This window comes from Camellia sinensis, chromosome 7 (genome assembly GCF_055761805.1).
Source record: "Camellia sinensis isolate YWXY chromosome 7, ASM5576180v1, whole genome shotgun sequence".
In the NCBI taxonomy this organism is placed as follows: domain Eukaryota; kingdom Viridiplantae; phylum Streptophyta; class Magnoliopsida; order Ericales; family Theaceae; genus Camellia; species Camellia sinensis.
In genome coordinates, this window is record NC_138967.1 from 189,127,688 (window position 1) to 189,150,534 (window position 22,847).

The following is a 22,847-nucleotide window of genomic DNA, read 5'->3' on the forward strand; positions in this document are numbered from 1 at the left end:
TATAAAAAAAAAAAAAAAAAAAAATTGAACAACACGACACGTCTTAATTGTTAACTAAGGGCAAAAAAAAGGAAAAAGAATTAAAATTTCATCTTTTGGTATTAATTTATTTTTCATTTATTGTACTTTGAAAAAAAAAAAACAATTTGGATATTATCCATGTTTCTCAAAGCTCAAATCACAAAACAAAAATTAAAAAACCGTTACAAAAAACAAAAAACAAAAACCAAACCACACGGCGCATCATAGTTCTTTCACTTGTAGAATGTTATTAACACGCATGAATGGCACGTGCACAAACCACACGGCGCATCATAGTTCCTTCACTTGTAGAACGTTATTAACACGCATGAATGGCACGTGCAATGTTTACATACGTACATTTTAAAACTCTGTGTGCTATAAATACCAAATGCACTCATATCCTTGTTTTCTCTTACTTTGTTCTCTCTCTCTCTCTCTCTCGATCTCGAAAGAAAATCGGTGGGAAAGTGCGAGAAAGCGCGAGAAAATCTTCTCAGTTTATGAACTCTCCATTTGGCGGACTCGGATCACCGGCCTCGAATGCTATTGAAGTTAACAAGGATCGCAAAATGCAATCTGCCGAACAGTTGGTGCTCGATCTCAGCAACCCTGATCTCCGTGAAAACGCCCTTCTCGAGCTCTCCAAGGTATAATACATATATATATATATATATATATTATGTATGTATGTATCCCTATCGATTCTTTGTATATGTATCTCGGTTTTGTTTCTTATGATCTGGGCTACTATTTTCTTTTAATTTTTTTTCCTTTATTGAGTTCACAAATATAATTTTGGAACGCGAGTCGACGATTTGTTGTCAATTTGGTTGTGTATTGAACATGCAATAAGCGAAATGTTTGAGAAATTCTGTTTTGTTTGGTTTCTGAGAAAATTATGCAAAATTAAAAGGGGCAAAATACGCTTTGTACCCTTGTACTCTAGTCTAGTCTCAGTTTGCCTCTGACCTTTTAATTGTCTTATGACTAAACTTTGAGTCGAGTTATGATTGGGTCTATTTGTATATCATTGTTTAAAAAATTGATGGAGGGACTAAAGTGGGGGTTTATTGTGAGATTTTGGTATATGTGCAGGATGGTAAGAAGGAAAGTGGAGGTAGGGCCTAGAAGAACTCTAACGCTGTGTTTGGATCGTGGATTTGAGTAGGGATGTGGAGATTGTGAATTTGAGTAGGGACGTGGAAAGGGAAAGGGAAAGGGAAAGGGAAAGATAGGTTAAAATCTGAATAAAATATAGCTATCTTCCATCTACATTTCACTCGCTTTTTCCCTTTGTCTTTCCAAATTGCTATCCAAATCCATTATCAAAACACAGCCTTAAGAGGGGCCCTTGTACATATTTAATAAAAAAATCCTCCCAAATTCACAATCCAGATATCTGCATATTGGGAAGGTGGCTATTTTAGTAGGCTATTTTACTTTTTGGCTTTTTTAGTAGGCTAAAATTTTTGTGTTTGGGAACATTGAATTTTTTTGTAATTGGATGTGATGTATGTGAGAGAAAAAGTGAAATGATTATGGGTTTGATATGATATTTTGTCTTATTGGCTATTTTAACCTATTTTGTTTTCTTGTAGATTTTAGCCTAAACAGCCAAATTTTAGCCTTTGCCAAACAAGGCCTTTCAAAAAATTAGATGATAGAAATTAGAGATTTCCAATAGGGCACATAAATTAGAGTTACTCAATTATGAAACAGAAAAAGGGAACAAGAATATCATTATTATTTTTTTTTATCGTCTTCCTAAAGTATTAGAAGTATAGAATCAATCTTTAAGATCGGCCAAAATTTCTTTTCTTCCAATTACTCATCTCTCTCTCTCTCTCTCTCTCTCTCTCTAGGGACTAAATTGCAAATAGAGAAAGTCAGGGATTAAACTACAAACACATATAATACATTCTTTCAATTAGTTTGATTGCACCCTGATTTTCCCACTTGCATGTTAGTGGTGGTCATCGACCAACATGTTTGACAACAATTTTATTTTTTTCCCTTCTTATTATCAATTAATAACTACTTTTGCAAATTAGTAGTTTATGCTAACATAGTGAGCATTTGGATATTAAGGGACTGTATGAATTCAATTGCATAGATAACAAATTACCATGATTTTTCTCAAAATGGTCATTGTCATATATCTTTTCTCAAAATGGTCATTGGTCCAAAGAATTATTTTTAGATTTGGCTTTCTTTTTTCTGTGTAATTCTTTTCATACTAGCTGCTCTCTTACATTTATGCCTAATAAACTTGCGTTTGTCTTTGTTTTTATTTTTAGAAGAGAGAATTATTTCAAGATTTGGCTCCACTGTTGTGGAACTCTTTTGGTACTATTGCTGCACTCTTGCAGGTATGCTCCATATTGTTCATAATAATATTTTGTAATCAGTTTTTTGCCCCACAGTTAATGTTTGCTGCAGCGTTCTTCCTTAATCACTGGCTAATCTGCTTGTCAAAGAACTTATCTTAATTTTCTTTTCCAATCATAATTTATATCACTAGAAAATGCTATTGGTTTTAGCTTTTCTTTTGTCAATCAGACAGATATTATGCTCCTTTAAAGAGCACAGCAAATAAGGGGTATATGTTGCTGCTGAGGTCAACATAGTGCACAAAGCTATATTCTGAATCTTGACTCAGTCAGATTTACTAACCACACCACATTTATCCCAAAGTTAGCCCTCCCTATTGTGGATGTTATAATTGGGGATGGGAGGAGTGAAGTTTTGGCTTCATTGGTAATGTGGGGAAGAGAGGATGATGAATGTGTTTCCTGTTATTTTTCATGTTGTAGTGGTAAGGATGTGACAATAGTGGAATATTTGTGTAGAAAGGGTTTGAGATATTTTCTTATGTCAAGAGTGGCAACATTAGGAGGGAACTGAGTTGATTGGGTTTCTTTAGAGGTTATGCAGATGTCTATTGATGAGTTACCCCAAAATTGTTTGGCCCAAATAGGTAAGACTTCAGGTAGCTTGATCAAATGCATAATTGATGCTCTACACATCCATATTTGTGATTTGTTTCTATGAACTTTCATTTTTATTTTTAAAACCTCTTTAAAAAAAAAGAATGTTTTCTGTTGGCATATGTAGTCAATCAGCCAAGGGGCCGTTGGTTCAGTGGTTAAAACTTGGCCTATCAACCTTGAGATCGTGGATTCGAACCTGAGGGCAACCACTTTCTGCAAATAATGCTGAAGGCTAGATTTATACCCAATCTACCTTCCAAACTTCCATCCAATGGGATATGGGACATGGACTCTTCAAAATAAATTACCTTTGTTGAACACTTACCTCTTTGACAAGGGTGTGGGATATGTGTCTGATATTTTCTTTCTATCGGATACTTCTTATATATTTGTATTCAAGACTATCATTATATGTATATATTCTTGTATAATTCCTATAAAATGAATAAAATGCCTTTTTGACGCTATATGTTGCATATAACACCATTTACCTTTCATAATGGATTAAAAATATAAAAATATCACCATTTTTTGCTGAGTCCACATATCCTTAAATTTGAGGTTTGATAGATTGAACCTCTAGATACGCACCTATACCCAACACCCATACCTAGGGACTAAATTGCGGGTACATGTATGTGAGAATATATTGTATATATGGCAAGATTGTATATATGGCATGGTTATGTATATTAGGAATTAGGCGTTAATTACGCATATATATTTCTTTTTTCATCATTCGTTGTTCAGCCATAGATTTAGGGCTATATAAACTGATGAATACTTTGTAAGCATTGATAGTTGAATATATAAGTTTATTCAGAATCTTACACGGTATCAGAGCCGCCTCTGAGCCAAAATCCTGCCTCTGAATCGATGACTTCTTATTCTTATTCTTCTCTTTTTTTTTTTTTTTTTTTTTGTCTGTCTGGTTCAACTAAACCCTAGGACCAAAACTCCATTTTGTGGCTTCCATCTCTGCCGTTCGTGGTTGTTTGTTTGCGATACTCATCCTAGGTCGCAACACCAGCCACCTTTGCTTCGTGACTCATTCATGGCTGACACCTCTGCTTCGTGACTCATCTGAGTTCAACTCTGCCTCTGCTTCTGCTTCTGCTTTTGCTTCATGCCTTCTGGTTCTCTAGTTGGTGATCAACCTAAAACTGTAACCCATCTGTTCGTTGACTTTAACTTCGGTTTCAGTCTCTCTCTTTCTGGCTCTGCTTTGGTCGTATTTGACCATCAAATATCAGCCTATTTGATTTATTATAGTTTGACCCCTCAATTTATTTTGGTTTTTACACTTATACCTCTCAACTTTCTGGTTATTATGATGTCTCTGGCTTTTAATGAGTATGCCTTCTGCCATCAAAGGGGTCATTGGAAGTATCATTGTCCCAAGAAGGGATTTTTGTCTGCTTCGCTTGTAACTGCTCAGTCTTCTCAGCCGCCTCAGACCCAGTTCCGAGGTCCTGCTTTGAGTACTTTTTGGCCTCCTGTTGCTTCTACTGCATCTGTTCCGGCTCCTGATCCTGACTTGGCTTCCTTGACTGCTCAAATTAGTCACCTTCAGCATATGTTGTCTACTTCCCAGCCATCTCCGTCTGCTTCCATTGTTTCATCTTTTCATTTAGGCTTGCTTGGGTCTTCTTTAGGTATTTCTTCGTCTGTTTGGATTTTTTACTCTGATGCCTCTCATCATATGACTCCCTATCTCTCCTTACTTTAAAATTGTACTCCTCCTCCCTTTCTTATTATTGTCAATGCTGCTAATGGGTCTGGTATGTCTATTATATCTATTGGATCTGTCCTACCGTCTGCTATGTCTGTTGCCTCTATTCCATCTGTCCTTTATGTTGCTCAATTATCTGTCAGTTTATTATCTATTAGTCAGCTTGATGCCTCTGGTTTTGATGTTATATTTTCTTCTTCTTATTGTTTTGTGTAGGATCGGATGTCTAAGCAGCAGTTTGGGACCGGCCGTAGAATTGGAGACCTCTATGTGGTGGAGAGCTTGCATCTGCCTATGGCAACCCCTCCAACTGTCTTTTCCTCTTTTCAGTTAGATTCTCTGTCTAGTCCTTTCTACTTGTGGCATTTTAGATTAGGCATTTGTCGGCTGATCGCTTACGGTCTTTAGTTCAGTTTGGTATATTAGGTAAAGTTTCTCCTAGTGAACGTACTGAATGTCCGGGGTGTAAACTTGCCAAAATGACTGTCTTACCTTTTCGTAAAAGTATTTCTATTACTGATACACCATTTTCTTTAGTTCATACTAATGTTTGGGGCCCTTCTCCTATTCTTACCAAAGGGGGTTCTGCATACTATGTGTTATCTGTTGATGAGTGCACCCGTTATACTTGGGTTTATCTTATGGCTTATAAGTCCAATTTCTATCAGATATATCGTACTTTTCAGTCTATGATTACTTAGCTTGGGTCTATAATTAAAGTGTTACGGCCTGACTTGGGTGGAGAATATTTTAAAAATGAGTTTTGTGAGTATTTGACCAATTTGGGTACCATTCACCAAACTTCTTGTACAGATACACCTGCCCAAAATGGTCGAGCCAAGCGTAAACACCGTCATCTCCTTGAGACAGCTTGGTTTCTTTTTCTTTCTGCCTCGATTGTGGCTCCATTCTGGGGGGAGGTAGTTCTTACTGTTGCTTTTCTTCTCAACCGCATGCCTACTCCTCTTATTTCTGATCGGTCTCCTTATGAGGCTTTGTTCTTCCAAATTCCTTACTACTCCCTCCTTCGTGTGTTTGGGTTTGCCTGTTTTGTCCTTCTTCCCTGCAAAGATAGGACCAAACTTAGTGCCCGGTCGGTCCTCTGTGTCTTTTTTGGGTTATAGTACTATTCAGAAAGGTTATCGGTGTTACGACCCTGTTTCCCGTCGTCTTTATGTCTCCCATCATGTTTCTTTTTTCGAACGCCTACCTTACTTTCAGCTTTCTTCTCTCACTGCCCCAGTTTCCAAAGAAGATTTGGTTCATATTGATCTGTTTCCTCCTGAGGTCCCATCTGATGAGTACATTTTCACAGTTTTTCCTGAGCTTGTTTCATCTTCTTCTCCTTCTTCACCTCTAGCTGTTTCTCCTCCTCTGGTTTCTTTTTCCCCTCCGTTGTTAGTCTATTCTTGTCGCCGGGTTCCTCCACCACCAATTGTCTTTACTCCTGTTGTTGCTCCTTTTGCTTCTGACGACTTTGATCTTGCTAATCACCGATATCCTACACGCCAGTGTCGTCCCCCAAACAGGTTGGGTTAGTCTAATATATGTTTTTCTGCTGCCTATCGTATTTTTTTGTCTGTTATTCATTCTTTTTCAATACCTCAGTCTTACACGGAGGCCTGTTAGGATCCTAATTGGGTTCAAGCTATGAAGGATGAGTTGTTTGTCTTGCAGAAGACTAATACTTGAAAGTGGGTTTCCTTACTTGCTGGCAAGAATTTGATTGGTTGCAAATGGGTCTATGAAGTCAAGACTCATTCTGATGGTTCTCTCGAGCGATACAAAGCTCGCTTCGTTGCAAAGGGTTTCTCGCACTTATGAGGAGGCATTTGCCTATGTTGCTAAGATGACTACTGTTTGTACCTTAAGTTCTGTTACTTCTGTTCGACATTGGCTTCTTTATCAGATGGACGTTAAGAATGCTTTTCTTAGCGCTCATCTCATTGAGGAAGTCTACATGTATTCTCCCCCTGGCCTTCTCCACCCCTTTAGGCAGGTTTGTTATCTGCGGTGTGCTCTGTATGGTTTGAAGCAATCTCTTCGTGTTTGGTATGATCGTTTTCAAACTACTATTACCGAGCTTAGGTTTCATCCTTTTGCTTCCGACTCTGCTTTGTTTTTGAGACATACCTCGGCTGGTTTTGTTGCTCTCTTACTCTATGTGGATGATATAATCATCACTGGCTCTGATTCTTCTGCTATCTCTGAGGTCAAACAACATCTGTTTTGCACCTTCGAAATAAAAGATATGGGTCCATTGCGGTATTTTCTTGGTATTGAGGTTGCCTCTTCTCCAAAGGGCTATTTCCTGTCTCAGGCAAAATATGCTAATGAGGTTAGTCATCGTGCCAGTTTTACTGATACTAAGATTTCTGATACACCTATTGAGCTTAATGTCAAGCTCAATTCTACTAATGGTGTCCTTCTGGATGATCCCATTATCTATCGCAAGCTTGTGGGTTGTTTAGTTTATTTGACTGTTACTCGCCCTGATCTTACTTATGCTGTGCATGTGGTTAGTCAGCTCGTTTCTGCTCATTGCTCTACCCATTGCTTTGGTTCGCATTCTTCGCTATCTCCGAGGTACTATCTTTCAGGGTTTACTGTTATCCTCTACTTCCTCTTTAGACTTGGTGGCCTATGCTGATTCTGATTGGGCTTGTGATGTTAATGATTGCAAGCCCACCTCTGGTTTCTGTATATTTCTTGGCGATTTTTTGATCTTTTGGAAAAGCAAGAAACAAACTGTTGTTGTTCGCTTTATTGCCGAAGCTGAGTACCGTGCTATGGCTTATGCTACTGCTAAACTTGTTTGGCTTCGTTGTCTTCTCTTTGATTTAGGTGTCCCTCAGTCTTCTCCGACCTATCTATATTGTGACAACCGCAGTCAGCCCACAATACTATCTTCCGTGAATGGACGAAACACATTGAGATTGATTGTCACTTTGTCCGCTAGCATCTATAGTCTGGCTCTCTCTTGCTTGTTTTTGTCTCCTCAGCTTTGCAACTTGTGGACTTCTTCACCAAGACTCACACTACCATTCGGTTTCAATTTATTCTTTGCCAACTCTCAGTGTTTTCTGCTGAAACACCTTGAGTTTGAGCGGGGGTGTGAGAATATATTATATATATGGCAAGATTGTATTTATGGCATGGTTATGTTTATTAGGAATTAGGCGTTAATTAAGCGTACATATTTCCTTTTTCGTCATTCCTTGTTAAGCCATAGATTTAGGGCTATATAAACTGATGAATACTTTGTAAACATTGATAGTTGAATATACAAGTTTATTCAGAATCTTACGGTCTATCATATCATGTGAAAGTAAAATTTTAAGATTGGTAGTTCCTTTGTTTGTAACTAATTGATTGGATACATATCATGTTATGCCATTTGTATGATTAATGGAATTTCCCGTTATTTGCAGGAGATAGTTTCCATATACCCCGTCTTATCACCACCAAACCTTACCCCAGCACAATCGAACCGTGTCTGCAATGCACTTGCCCTCCTTCAGGTATAATACATTTATATCTTGTAAGTTTTACATCATCGGTTATTTTCCTCTTTTTTTTTTTTTTGTTTTTGTTTTGCACTTGGTGCAGAACCACCTAACGGGCTGGGTGGGTGGTGGTTAGGGTTTTGATAGTGGGGTTATTTTTGGTATTAAGTGGGGTGTCCATGAATTTTTGCAAATTTTGAAATTTGTTGGTGGGGGTTCAAAGAATTTAAGTGGGCGCTAGTAGCAGCACCCAAAAATTATCCTATTACATATTGTCTTCTAATAAAATTTTACTCTTTATTTATCAAAAAACAATTTATCCTATTACATTTTGTGCTTTCTACTTAAGCTTGTTTTAGGGTTTAAACTAAGAAAAGGATTGCCTAAACATGAGAAATAGAGATAGTGAGAGGAAACCATTGGTAATTGTAGGTTTAGGTAATGGAGATTAGTTTTCTCAGCTTTGTTAATGAGTTGTACTACATTGGCGTACTTACGAAAGTTCCAGGGCTCATTGGAAAAGTTATAAGTTGGAGGATATTGAGAATAAATTTTGACAGTCAAAATAATAATTTACCATATCACTCCCCCCCTCCCCTCCAAATACATTGTGAATTCTTACTAATGCTGTGTATTCATTTTATATTCTTTTGCAGTGTGTGGCCTCTCACCCAGACACAAGAATGTTGTTCCTCAATGGTAATTTTCAGGGATCATGTCAACACATAAGGACTTTATTACCTGCACCAATTGGATTTCCATTTTTTCCCATTTTTGTTTTCTTGAGTCTAATGCATATCCATTTGTCATAAGAGCCTCTTTCGGGGTATGCTGATCATCTTTACTGGTTATTTGTGTTAAAATCATGTGAAATCTAGTACAAATTGAGATTAAATTTTTCTTTTTCTTTTATTTGATGCACATTTTGAAGATCTTAAAGTCAATCTCAATTTTTTTTTTTGGGGGGGCGGGGGAACTTCCATCCATTGGGGACTAACCCAGACCCTATATTTCAAATTACTTTAATGCTGGTCTATAGTATATTAGTCCTTTCAGAATACTAGGAGAACAAAGTCTCATCGCAACAAGGTAAATTTTATCTTAGATACTGATTACTGAATAAATGAAGAGCAAACAGTGTCATGTTACCTTTGCCAGTTTTCACATCTGAACGCTTAGTTCTGCTACATGGACATTTAGTTCTGCTACTGCAATGTCAGTTCCATTATGAACACCTACGTCAACAGTTTTGTCGCTTTCCTCCTTTTTGAGATTCCATGCCACACATCTTGTAACCATGCTGAGTGGGTGCTACCACCATTTTGTTAGATTTGTAGTATTGTTACAGTTAGAATGTATTAGAGGATTCCTCTCCCTTCTTGTGCCTTCTACATGGCTTGCTAATAGAGGAGTAAATTGCTTTAATGATGAAAAGTGTAAAGTTTTCCAATCAGCTAGCCATTTGATAGCTTTTTATCCATTTTTTTAATAGATTAATGATTTGCTACCTTTATATGTGTGATTAAACTTATATTTTAGCAGTTTATGTTCTACCTTTTTTGAAGTCAACAAAGTTCCTCCTCAGCGAGCCTTATGTTAGAATAAGACAAATAGGCTACTCTTTCCTTGGCTTGTTGTTGATACATTTGTTCTCACAAATCTGTTCAAATTTCAATGAAATTGTTTTGACTGACGGTTTCTCCTTTGCAGCCCACATTCCCTTATATCTGTACCCTTTTCTTAATACAACAAGCAAATCAAGGCCATTTGAATACTTAAGGCTTACTTCCTTGGGCGTCATTGGTGCTTTGGTGAAGGTGCTTCTTCCTGCTGATAAATATTTGTGTGTGTGTGTATTGTCATGACTATTCTGTTCTTTTTTATATAATAGTGTGCAACATTATATTTGGAGGTGGATATGTTTATTTAAAGTTGATTTATGTACGAAATTTTAAAGAAAAATCGGTTTAAAAGAACAATAATTAACTACTATTGACAATGTTAGTCATGGGCAGCTGGTTATATTGAGAAGCTGTTTGCAGCCAATGTTGTAAATTTTGCTTTTACTGCCTCAATCTCACCGGTACCCATGAGGAATTTTTTACCTCAAACAGAGAAGTTTTGATTTTTTTTTCCTTATCATTTTGATAAGTGAAGTGTTGAATTCTTTATTATATATGTCCCTTATCAGCTTTTCATCTACCCCTTCTTCCCCGCCCCCTCCCCCACCCCAAATTTTTTTTTAAGTTTTGATTACATTAGAGCAGTTAGGTACTACCAATCTAAGAAGCGTGGACACTTCTAAAAAGGTGGCATGTCGTATCGGATACCGACATGACACAACACTTGCCGGACATTTCTCAGCACCTTTTGGACACGTCTCCAAACATGTCCTACTATTATTTGAAAATTAAAAAAAACTCGGATACACTTGAGACATGCGGGGAACACATGTATCGCTTAGGCACATGAAATACATTACAAATTTAAATAAACAAACTTGAAATTCATTGATAAAAGAAAAAAAAAATGTAAATTTATAACTATTCTCCTCTTTGGTGGTTCTAATAACTACCCTTTTGTTCATGTCATTATTTTTGTCTTTTTTATTTGAAATATTTATGAAGGTCAATACATCTCTTTTTTTCTTCTTCGTATTTCAGGTTGATGATACAGAGGTTATCAGCTTCCTTCTCTCAACAGAAATAATTCCGCTGTGCCTGAGGACAATGGAGATGGGCAGTGAACTATCAAAAACAGTAAGTGTCACTTTTGAATCTTTTTTTTTTTAAACTTTTTCTTCTCTAATTGTTGTTCAAACGTCCTAGTAGTTTCCGTCTCACTACTGAACATTGGTAGTTATAGGTAATGCCTAAGTCGATACGAGGATAATGGATTCTTTCTAGTTTCTTCCTTTTGTAATATTCTTCTTCAGATAACAAGAAAACAATTGTCCTTATCCTTTATACCTTTCCTTTGTTGAAGTTGGTCTAAGTCCAAGAATATGTTCTGTTTATTTCATATTAGTAGTGGCACATCCTGCAGAGATAAATAAGGTTACAGGTTCCCTGGGTGTTATTTTAGTTCCCTTGCAATGCAACTGTTTGGTTCTGTTTTATGTTTTCATTTTCAGTAAACACAAAAAACTTATTTGGCAAACTGTTTCCAAAATCAGTTTCAGGAAAAGAAATTTTTTTTTTGAATAGCCTGCTTTTCAAGGAAACATCAGAAAAGTTACTTTTGAATTTTCAAAATTGTTTTTGCACACAAATGAAAACTATAGGTGTTTCATACTTCTCATTGTTTTGTTTTTGAAGACACAAATAACGCCAAAAAAAAAACTAAACAAAAAAAATGATGCTGACCCTTATCTTCCTTATTTAAGTTTCTCGTTTTTCAAATGATGCTAACCTTGTAATAAACTCCAACAAGATGTTTATACCATCCGTGGACTAGGCTCTTAGGTTCATAGAAGTCTCAGTAATTTTTATGCTGGCAGGTTGCAACATTCATTGTTCAAAAAATTTTGTTGGATGATGTGGGCTTGGATTATATATGTACCACAGCAGAGCGGTTTTTTGCTGTAGGTCGAGTTTTGGGGAATATGGTGGCAGCACTTGCTGAACAACCCTCATCACGGCTGCTAAAACATATTATTCGTTGTTATCTTCGACTATCTGATAACCCAAGGTTAGTCAATTGCATAATGTGGACTAATTTGCTATTTCAATCATAAAATATAGAATGCTGGTGTCTGTCATTCACCCTTTATTATTTTTCATATTCATATATTTACTAAATCAATGATCTTTGGTTCTTTATGATGCAGGGCTTGCGATGCATTACGAAGTTGTCTGCCAGACATGCTTAGGGATGCCACCTTTAGTACATGCCTTCGTGTAAGTGCTGGTTAAAATTTTTAGAGTTCCAACTTTTGTGTATCATGGAGTCATTGCGTTAACTCCTTGAAATTTTAATATGGCTCATGCCGGTTGTCATTTTAATGTTACTGGCATACTTGATATCCACTGTTGCACCGTAGTTAATATCATTTTGTAGTCTAGAGGGGTCTGTACTTTTCCTTGGTTAATAATAAGCTATTCTTCGAGATGCAACTGAGCATCCAATGTCCACTAGGGTAGTATCGGGTTTTTTTGGGTCGTTGCAGTTAGGAAAGCCGAGTTGTTGGTTTGTAAATCAGAACATCATGGCTAACTCGGTCTCGAATTTGATAGCCAATATAACATACTTAGTTGGAAAGCCACTCCTGTATACCTGTGTTTGTCAGGGAGGATGAAATGAAAGTAATGCTTTCTTGAACATGTACAGTAGTAAGCCTTCTACTTTCAAGGAAATTTGGTGTTCATGAACAGCTCAAGCCAAATTTGGTGCTCATGTACATTAGTAGCCGCCCCTCTACATTCAACCGAGTTGTTTATGAACCTCAAACTCGAGCCAAAGTTTTAGGCTCCTTTGGTAACAAAGTCGAGTTTGAGTAAAACCAAACTCGGCTCGAATTGACTTGTGAACGCAAGAATATATAAATTAATGTTCTTTAATAATATAACAATTATATTTTCATTAATTGATATTTTCTTGTTTATGTTTGGTATTTGTGTAAATTTGCATATTCAATTGATGAAACTTATTGTTAATGTGAGCATTCTTTTATATTTTGTTCATAATCCTCTCCTTTTGCTCTTAATGTGCATGTTAATTAAGTTTTAATTTTCTTTTTTGAGCTCGAACTCGAGGTCAAGTTGTTTATGTAATTAAATTAACTCAAGCCGAGCTCGAGCTTGATTCTTCGTACTTTACTTGAGCTCGAATACTCCAAAGCTCAGATTAGCTTAGCTCATTTGCAGCCCTAGGATGTGTTGTTGTTTGGAGGCCCCCTCTTTTTTACTTTGGTGGATGGTCACTTCAATGCTTCTCTTTATATTTTCAGGAAGATCCGACAACGAGAAGGTGGCTACAGCAATTGCTTTACAATGTCCAGGGACCTCGGGTCGGGTTACAGGCTGGAGGAGGATTCGAACATATGCTGGTGAACTAAACCGACTGACATCTGGTGCTTTTGGATTTTTGCCTTCTGTTGTTACTTCTACAAGCAAGAGTACTGTGTATGTGAATGTGAATTTTCAGTTATCTTTATCTCTACCATACCTTTTTATCACAAATTCTGTAGTAATTACATGTATGAAGGAATAGACTTGGGACTAACGGAACAAACCCATGTCTTGCCCTTTGTCTGGTTTATTTATACCAAAACCCAACTGTTGCTTTTATCTGCTTTTCTTTTGTAGTTTGTTATTTGGAATGACCTAAATAAGTGTATTTTGTCTTTTTACGAAAAGATGTGCAGAAAAGTAAAAAGGTGATGTGATGGAAAAAAGATAAAAAAATGAATTATTTGAAGTATGCTAAATTTGACCTTAATTTTTAATATTTTTGGAGGTCAAACAGTGCGTCATTTTGGAAATAACAAGAAATAACAAGAGCAACTTTGAATACTCGAAAGTTTAATATCTAAAATGAGTTTTCAAGAAATTGTTTTTAGTAAAAGCTGCTTTTCGGGGTTGTATCAAGGATGCATGATACTATCGATGTTTATCTTCTTGCCTTCTTATTTTATTTTGTTTTATTTTTATTCTCTCTCTACAAATTTAAAATTTAAACACTGTAGTAAAAAATTACAATTTGTCCTATTAATTTTGATGAAATTGGATCGGGTAGCTTTACTATAGTAATGAAAGTGATGAAATTATTACCAAATTAAATCAAATCAAGTTTTAAGTTTTCTCAAATAGAGTAGGCTGTATAAATTCTTATTTTCCATTCAATTATATTCAAGATCATTTCGTTAGTTAAATTAAGAATATTTATATCTCTAGGTCTACCCTTCTCTTAACACTATTATCTACTGTCACTGTATTGCATCTCTTCATTATTGTCTCTGTTGATTTCCGTTATATATGACTAAACTATCTCAATTTATTCTCTTTCAATTTATCTTCTATCGGTACTATTTGTACCCATTATCAAATATACTTATTCCTAACAAAGTGATGAAATTATTATATTATTTTAAATATTTTGTAAATATGTAAATGACAAAATCACTTTCTTATCTATTGAATTTACTTAAATTGATTGAGGTAGATGTAATTTATCCATTTGAAAATTTTCACTATTTTTATACAAATTTTTAAATTTGTTTGATCAGACACTTTTTTACATTAAGCAACACGGTTAAGAAATAATTGCATTTCGTGCCTGACAATTTTTTTTAAAATTTTTTTGACCAGATATTTTTTAAAACTTTAATTATTTTTTAAACTGGACAAATAATTTCAATGCATTTATACAATCTTTTGATCAGGCAAATTTTTTAACTTTAAGCCGCAGGAGAAAACACTACTAGAATTCCACACTTTTTCATCTCTCCTAAAAACAATCCCAAATGGATGAATTTTAACAACCCAAGCTCGAGTTGGACATGGACCAACTTCTTTGCACTTCAATTTCAAATTGAACAAAATCTAAGAGCTTGTTTGAAAATTGATTATTTTAGTTAATTTTTTAATTTTTCACAAAAAGACATAAAAAAGTAAAGAGAATAGTTGATTTTTGACTCTGATTATTTTTTCACTTTCTAAAAACCCCCTAAAATCTGACCAAATTCATTTGAATTTTTAAGGCATGGTTTGAAATGAGTTACATAAATTAAAAAAGACATTAGTATGCTAAATAAGTAGGTTGCCAAACAACGCCGAAGACTTATTTTGGCTATCAATCAAATAGTTAAAAAATCAAAACGAAATCAACTCTTTTTGTTACTTTTTTGTGTGTTGTTTCGTACAAAATTAAAAAAACTAATTAACATAATCAATTTTCAAAACAACCCTAAATAAGTCAAAAAAAACAAAAAATTAGTTGTCATCAAACAAAAAAGTTACGACCAAAATATTTTCCACTCACAATTTTTTTTTTTGAATAACTTCTCAGACAACCAATTTTTAAAATTATTAAAAAACCAATGCCAAACTCACTCTAACTCTGAGTTGACTAATATACTACAAATAAACAAATACTCAAAAAGAAATGTGTATAATTTTGCTTATTTTAAAGAACTTTTTCATATTCAACATTTAAAAAAATTATTAAAAATAAACAGAGATTTATTTAAAACAATTTCTCAAAAGGCAAATGATCTATTCCTACAAGATTTTACAAAAATGCCATTTTATAAACTCCGATCGGTTAGAGTTTAGTGTTACAAAATAAGTGAATAGACTCTTATTTACGTTACACGGACTCGGGTACGGGTATCAAGTGCGGGTGCATATTTAAGGGTAATTGAAAATGAAAGATACGGGGATATAGATTTAGGGCTAGTTTGGCATGTACTAAATAAGCCAAAAAGTCAAAAAGTCACTATCTTATTTAAGTCACATCATCTTATTTAAATCACATCACCTCTCTAACACATCACATCAAACCCAACCCAAACCCAACCCAAACCCACCAATAAGTCAAAAAGTGCACTTTTTTAGGACATCCCAAACCAACCCTTAAATTTAGATACGGATACGAGGATACAGTAAATAGTTATTTTTAAAAAATATTTATTAAATTATCATGTTGAAAACTTATCTAAATAAATTTTTAAATAATATTTAATTAATTATATATAACATAAAAATATTTTTAATTAATTAAATATAATATAAAATATTTTTTAAATAAAATTATTATCTTTCTAAAGTTATTGTTTTAAAAGTAATGAGTTGAAAGAGAGAGAAACATGATTGTCTTTAAATAATAGTGGGAAGAGAGAGAGTCATTATATTTAAATAAAAATAGTGGAGTAGTGGTGGGATATTACTTAAGTGGTTGGCTTTTCTTCGATCTGTAATCGGATGAAAGGGTATTGTTAAGTTTGTGGGGGTTTAATATGGGTCTCGTTTCGATAACCTAAACTGTTCAATGTGTAGAACTTGTCAAGTACTATATGTTTCTAAAAAATCACGCTGATCGGATATTGATAGCTACATGATCAAATCAGTTTTGTATTAAAAAAAATTGGATGTTGAAAAAATAAACGGTTGATAGAAATCTGATTCAATGAGATAACTATCGATATCCGATCAACTTGATTTTTTACAAGCATATAGTACTCGACGAGTTCTACACATTAAACGGTTTGAATTATCGAAACGGACCCCACGATGGGCCCTCATAGGCACAACAGTACTCTCAAGTTCGATCATAGACTAGAGGGAAGCCCATACCTTATTTAAATAAAAGTAGTGGAGTCATAGCTTGCTGAACTTGAGAAAGCCATTATTAGTTTTAGGGTAAATTACACTTACACTCCCTGAGGTTTGGGTTTAATACATATCATCTCCTAACGTTTGGAAAATTACACTAACCCCATGTCATTATAATTATTTAGACGAAATGAAGATATCGAACTCATGCACTCTCTCTTTTTTGGCTTTACTTTACTTTCTTTTTTTTTCCCTTTCCTTTACATTTTAAAAAATATATATAATTTTATCTGTTTTTCTACTTGGAGTTATTACTTTTTATATAAGTAGAGGGGTTTGTGAAATGAGACTATTAACCACAGGGGTGAGAATGTAATTTCCAAAACGTCAAGGGGTAGGTAGTAATTGGACCAAACCTCAAGGGGTGTCAATGTAATTTATCCTTAGTTTTAGGCCTCGTTTGGGAACAGGCTAATTTAGTAACTTTTTGGCTATTTGGCTAAAATATGAACTAAAAAAAACTAGTATGTTTGGGATGACTTTTTGGCTTTTTACGAAAAGATGTGCAAAAAATAGAGAGAAAAGAGAATCTTTGACTTTTTGGTATGGATTGTTGGCTTTTTGGCTAATTTAGTAACTTTTTGACTTTTTAACTAAAAATGAAGGTTCCCAAACAAGGCCTTAAATAATATTGGGATGAGAGAGAGAACATACATGAGAGAAGACAGATCGAGAGAGAGAGAGGGAGAGAGAGAAAAGAAGATCGAGAGACGAAGAATAGGAGAGATCGAGAGATCAAGAGAGAAAAGAACACGAGATCGAGACGAGTACAAGTAAGGAAGACGAGATCGACTTCGTACTTCGCATTTCAACTTCCTACCTCGAACTCGATCGCACTTCGACTTTGTTTTGCTGAGCTTTGCTTCAACATTTTAGGTTTCTTTTCCTTCACATTCAAATTAAGTTGTGAATTTCTGTATTTCTTTGGTTTGTTTCTTATGATCTTACCCTCTTCCTGTTCAAACCAAGAACAATAAAGAAATTTTGTAACAAAAATATTATAGGACAATAACTAACTATATTCATTTTTATTTTGTCGTATCTTGTACCCCGTACTGTGTACGATAAAAAAACTAAGGCTGTGTTTGGTTTGCCTTTGGAATCATGATTCCAAAGGCAAAATTTTCAAATCATTTTTTAAAATTCATAACCAAACACACAATCAAAAATTATTCAAAACTCAATTTAAAAATTAATTTCAATACTCATAACTAAGAGCATCTCCAACGGTTGAACAAATTTTTCACCAAATTTGAGTAAAAAAAAGCCAATTTTCTCAATCTGAGACTAGCAGCTCCAACCGTTCACTGTAGCGTGCATCAAACAGAGAGGGTCGTCCGGTAAGAGCAATTTTTTTTGCCTTCATTTCTGTTGCTTCAAAAAACTGCTAAGGTGGTCGACCTGTTAATGTAAATTTTCACAAATTTTTGTCTTAAAGCGATCATCTGGGCAGACATCCGACCAGTCGTCCGGTGGGTCCAACTCAACGATTACCCACGGTAAATTGGTGAAAGGGGCGAGCCATCCTCAGTTTTGTGAAACTTTTAATATTTTCTCATTTTGATACCGTTTTGGTGCAACCGTTGGAGCACAAAAAATACATATTTTTCACCAAATTTGAATTTGATGATGGATTTGGTGAATGGTTGGAGGTGGTTTAAACACACAACTCAAAACTCAAAACCAAGCTCTTTTCAAAACTCTAATTCAAAAGAAAAAATTCAAAAAAATATATATATATATATATATATATATTTTTAAAATTATTTTTAGAATCATGATTTGAGTGTAAAGTCGTGTTTTGAGTTATGATTTTTGAAAAAAGAAAATTTGTTTGGTTATGAATTTTAAAAAGAGTTTTGAGTTATATTTTGAGTTTTAAGTTGTATTTTGAAATTTTTTAGATTTATTTTTTTAAATATTTAAAAATTTTCTTAATTTTATTTTTAAGGTAAATATTTATTTATTTATTTTAATGTGCACTATATTTCATATATTTATGTGCTGTATTTTTTTAATATTAAAAAAATATTTATTTATTTTAAATATAATTTTTATTTTTTATTTTAAATATTTTATTTTATTTTATAAATATATTTTTTAAATATTTTAATTTTTTTTGTTACGTGTTGGTTATGATTTGAGTGTAGAGTTTTGAAAGTAGTATGGAGTTTCGAATTATGTGTTTGGTTCTGAGTTTTGAAAATAATTTTTGAATTGAGTTTTGAGTTATCTGTTTGGTTACGATTTGAGTGTCGAGTTGTGTTTTGAGTTTAAAATATTAAAATTAAAATATTTACATAATAAAATAAAAAAATAAAATAAAAATTATATATTTTAAAAAAATAAATCCAAAAAATTCAAAATACAACTCAAAACTCTTTTCAAAACTCAAAACCCTTTTTAAAATTCAAAATTCCAAAACTCTTTTTAAAATTCATAAGACCATCTCCAACGGTGAATCAAATTTATTATCAGATTTGAATTTGATGAAAAAATATCACTTTTATGGCTCCAACGGTTTCACCAAATAGATATTAATTGAGAATGTACCGAAAGTTTCACGAAAATGAGAAGCGGAGCAGATTTCACCAAAACATTATGCATTTACGTTGGAAGTGGGCTCACTGGACAACCGGCCGAATGTCCCACCGGTCGTCCCATAGGACGTCTCACCGGTCGTCCCTTGCATATAAAACTCCCATTCTGTCGATCCAATCCATTTCTTACACTGATACATATAAAGTGGCTTTCTAGTAAAATGGTAGCTCTGGTACACAGCTTTGTAGAAACCCATTTCTCTCTCTACAAATAGTGACTACTTCCTCCTTTAGTTTAGAGGTAACAACCCATCTCTAGTTGCTTTATAAGTTCAGTTGAGAGTGGTGGTTCTGCTTTTAAAAGATTGGGTTAGATAGAAAAGTGAAAAAGCTGGGGCTTTTTTTTGAGGAATGTGGGTGAAAAAAGAGGTGGGGTTTGTGCCAAAATGAAAGTTTTGATCACTGGGGTTTTAAAGAAAAAGAGTAAAAAAATGGTGCTTTTAAAAAAGGATTCAACCAACCCATTTCTTACACTGATACATATAAAGTGGGTCTCTAGTAATAGTAGCTCTTGGAAACAGTTTTTAGAGAAACCCATTTCGCCATTTCATCCCCTGGGAAATAATGATGGTCACGGAGGGAGAGAGAAAGAGAGACCAGAGGGCATGAGTTTGAGTTCAGCCAGAGGGCTTCATTTTGCCAGAGGGCAACAGCCAGAGGGCTTCAGAGTTTGAGTTTGCTAGAGAGCAACAGCCACGAGGGCTTCAGAATTTGAGTTTGCACAAAAGGCATTAGCCAGAGGGCTACAACTTGCCAGAGGGCTTCAGCTAAAAGTGCTTCGAAGTTTGAGTTTGCCAGAGGGCAACAGCCAAGAGGGCTTTAGAGACTGAGTTTGCCAGAGGGCATCAGCCAGAAGGCTTCAGAGACATGAGCTTGCTAATGAGCAGCAGCCAGAGGGCTTTCATTTTGCCAGAGGGCACAGTATAGAGATACTTCAGTGTATTGAAGATATCAGCCAGAGGGCTTTGAGCTTGCCAGAGGGCATTGTTGAATCATTTTGAGGAGCAATTGATGATTGCATTGAGTCGACGAGGGCGTCGACAACTCGAGTGGAGGAGGAAGTCGCGATGCGACAACCCACTGTGAGTTTGCTCAGAGGAGCTTGAGTTTGCTCGGAGGAGCATTGGCAGAGAGGCCATTTTGAGTTTGCTCGGAGGAGCATTGGCAGAGAGGCCATTCGAGAAGAGGGCTCAAGAGGAGCATTGCTCGGAGGAGCATTGGCAGAGAGGCCATTTTGAGTTAGCTCAGAGGAGCTTGAGTTTAGAGGAACATCGTCTAGTGGAGTCAGCTCAGAGGAGCATGAGTTAGCTCAGAGGAGCTTGAGTTTGCAGAGGAGTTTGCTCAGAGGAGCATTGGCAGAGGCCATTTGAGAAAAGGGCTTGGCATTTCAAGAGTATTGGCAAAAGAGCAGAGTTTAGAGACGCTCAGAGGAGCTTTGGCAGAGGCCATTTGAGAGAAGTCACCAGCAGAGGGTGCAACAAGTGAAGTGCAGTTCAGCTGGGTTTGAGTAGAGAACAATGAGGGGAGCTTGGCTAAGAGAGTTAGACGTTGAAGGTAGGCCATCCACACAGAGGTGTTGGACTGATCAGAGGAGCCGGCACACGCACTGCAGCATCAGCTTTGTGCTACATCAACGAGGACGTTGATGGTTGAAGTGGAGGAGAGTGTCACGGGTTGCCTTGCAAGGCCAACTCCGTGACGTTTCGCTCGCGGTGGTGTGGCCATTTGAGTGCTCAAGAGTGGCCATTGGAAGTGCCCCAACGTGGCCCAACATTGGCCCCAAGTAGCCCAAGGCATGTATGCCACCAATAGCCAACACAAGACAAAGCCATAGCCCATATAAGTCATTATGACTCCTCAGACATGTATGATGTTTCCTCCTGCCAGATGAAGAAGGGCTTAACAAGCTACTATAAGGGGGTATGGTGTGCTGCCTACCAACCTCCCCGTCCAAACTGGACTTGAAGTGAGCAACCTTGGGGCAACTCAAGGGCGGGCTGTAGGCATCCAGAGGGGTGTCTAGAGTCTCCATGTGGGTTTGGGAGCCCCGTGGACGGTGCGAAGATGTAGGCACTGCGCGTCTCTCCTGGGTGAGAGGTCCACTACGTTGTTTCCATTATGCCACGCAATATGGTATCTTTGGGACTCGTCTTGGACCGAATGGGCTATCGAGGCACCACTAGAGGCCTCGTGTGCCAACTCTAGTGCTTGGTTTGGGTTCGACCTTGCACGAGGGGATCCCGTGGCTTAAGCTAAGCGGTTGGAAGGCGACACCGCATGTGTGGGCTATCGAATGACGGCATCAAGCTATGCAACGACAACGTCCATTGAGGGACTACATTATGCTACGAGCAAGCTACGGATTAAGACGTCGCCTTACTCATGCTACACGTTGGTGCAACGCTAAGGTGCGCAATGGCCTTAGGCGGAATCTAGCACGCGTGTTGGCACGAGGACTACGCCGTGGGCACGAGATTGGCCCTCGGTGGCTTGTGGGCTTCGCATGACCAAGCGGCCATCCAATATGCATCTATTGAGGCATGCTAGACCCTGCGACACTTCGAGATGCTGTTAAAGACCCAACCGGCAATGTTGGCTTGTCAGCTAAGTTGAGGACCTTCGCTAGCACATTGTTGTGTGGCTAGGCGCCTTGATGACATGAACCTAAGTTGGGCGAGCACCTCGCTTGAAGTAAGCTTGGCGCTATGAAGCGACTTATGCCGTGCTTGGTGCACTTGAGGCGTCAGGCCTACTTGTGGCATCCGGGTGAAGACGGAGCTTCCTTGTGAAGTTGTTTTGCTTGACAAAGCATTGGGACCTAATGTTCAAACGGGTGAGATCATCAACACTCGATTTGTCAACGAGCAATGGCGGGCTTAAACTTGGTGGAGTTTGAGCGCCACACAGGCAAAAATTGATCCGCTGCGCCTCTAAAGGAGTCGGCCTGCGTATTTGCTAAAATGGACTAATGGAAGTGGTCACATGCACAGACATAGAGAGAGAGAGAGAGAGCTCAGGCCCATGAGTGACACAGAATGGGACTAATGGCGTAAGCGGTCGACCGGCCGGTCATCTCACCGGACGTCCCTAGGCATTTGATGCAAGCAACAGTGTTCACCGTTAGACCAACTCGTATCAGATTGAAGAAATAGCCTTTTTTTTTTCCTGAGATTTGATAAAAAAAATAGTTCACCATTGGAGATACTCTAACCAAACAAAGGCCTTGTTTGGTTTAACTCTCAAAACACAATTTTTGAAAAAAATTTCTAAAATTTTGTTTGGTGTGAAATTTTTTTAAAAAAATTTCAAAATCACTTTCTCTTTTCTACACATTAATCAATCACTTTTTCTCTCTCATCTCTCTTCCTTAATTACTTTTTATTTCACACACATCTACAACAAAAATATCACAAATCATCCCAAACTCTCATACTCCAAAACTATCTCTAAAATATACAACCAAACGAACAAAAAAAATTTCTAAATTTTTTCCCGAAGTATTTTTTTGAAAATTTATCTCCAAAAACCAAACCAAACACATCTTTTCAAAACTCAACTCACAATTTCACATTCAACTTATAACTCCCAAAAGAGAATTACAATTACAAAACTAAACCAAACGCAACCTAATTATTTGATCAAATTGAAAGTTTAACAGAAGC

At 36.3% G+C, this 22,847-nt stretch overlaps 1 protein-coding gene across 4 annotated transcripts; it reads left to right on the forward strand.

The window, feature by feature from the left end:
• The first annotated feature begins 376 nt into the window (after window positions 1-376).
• LOC114263179 (uncharacterized) lies at window positions 377-13,540 on the forward strand. 4 transcript variants are annotated; one of them, XM_082880214.1, is made up of 9 exons: window positions 377-671; window positions 2,322-2,393; window positions 8,178-8,267; window positions 8,909-8,951; window positions 9,963-10,069; window positions 10,916-11,011; window positions 11,752-11,942; window positions 12,082-12,151; window positions 13,201-13,540. In XM_082880214.1, exons 1-9 carry the CDS (start codon window positions 525-527, stop codon window positions 13,306-13,308), a joined length of 924 nt encoding a protein of 307 aa, XP_082736340.1. In that variant the 5' UTR covers window positions 377-524; the 3' UTR covers window positions 13,309-13,540. The 4 variants fall into 4 exon arrangements, with proteins under 4 accessions (XP_082736340.1, XP_082736341.1, XP_082736343.1 ...); XM_082880215.1 differs by having other exon boundaries at window positions 409-671; window positions 2,325-2,393; XM_082880217.1 differs by lacking the exons at window positions 8,178-8,267; window positions 8,909-8,951; window positions 9,963-10,069; ... (2 more) ...; window positions 12,082-12,151; window positions 13,201-13,540 and adding an exon at window positions 4,963-7,537 and having other exon boundaries at window positions 436-671.
• The last annotated feature ends 9,307 nt before the right edge of the window (window positions 13,541-22,847 follow it).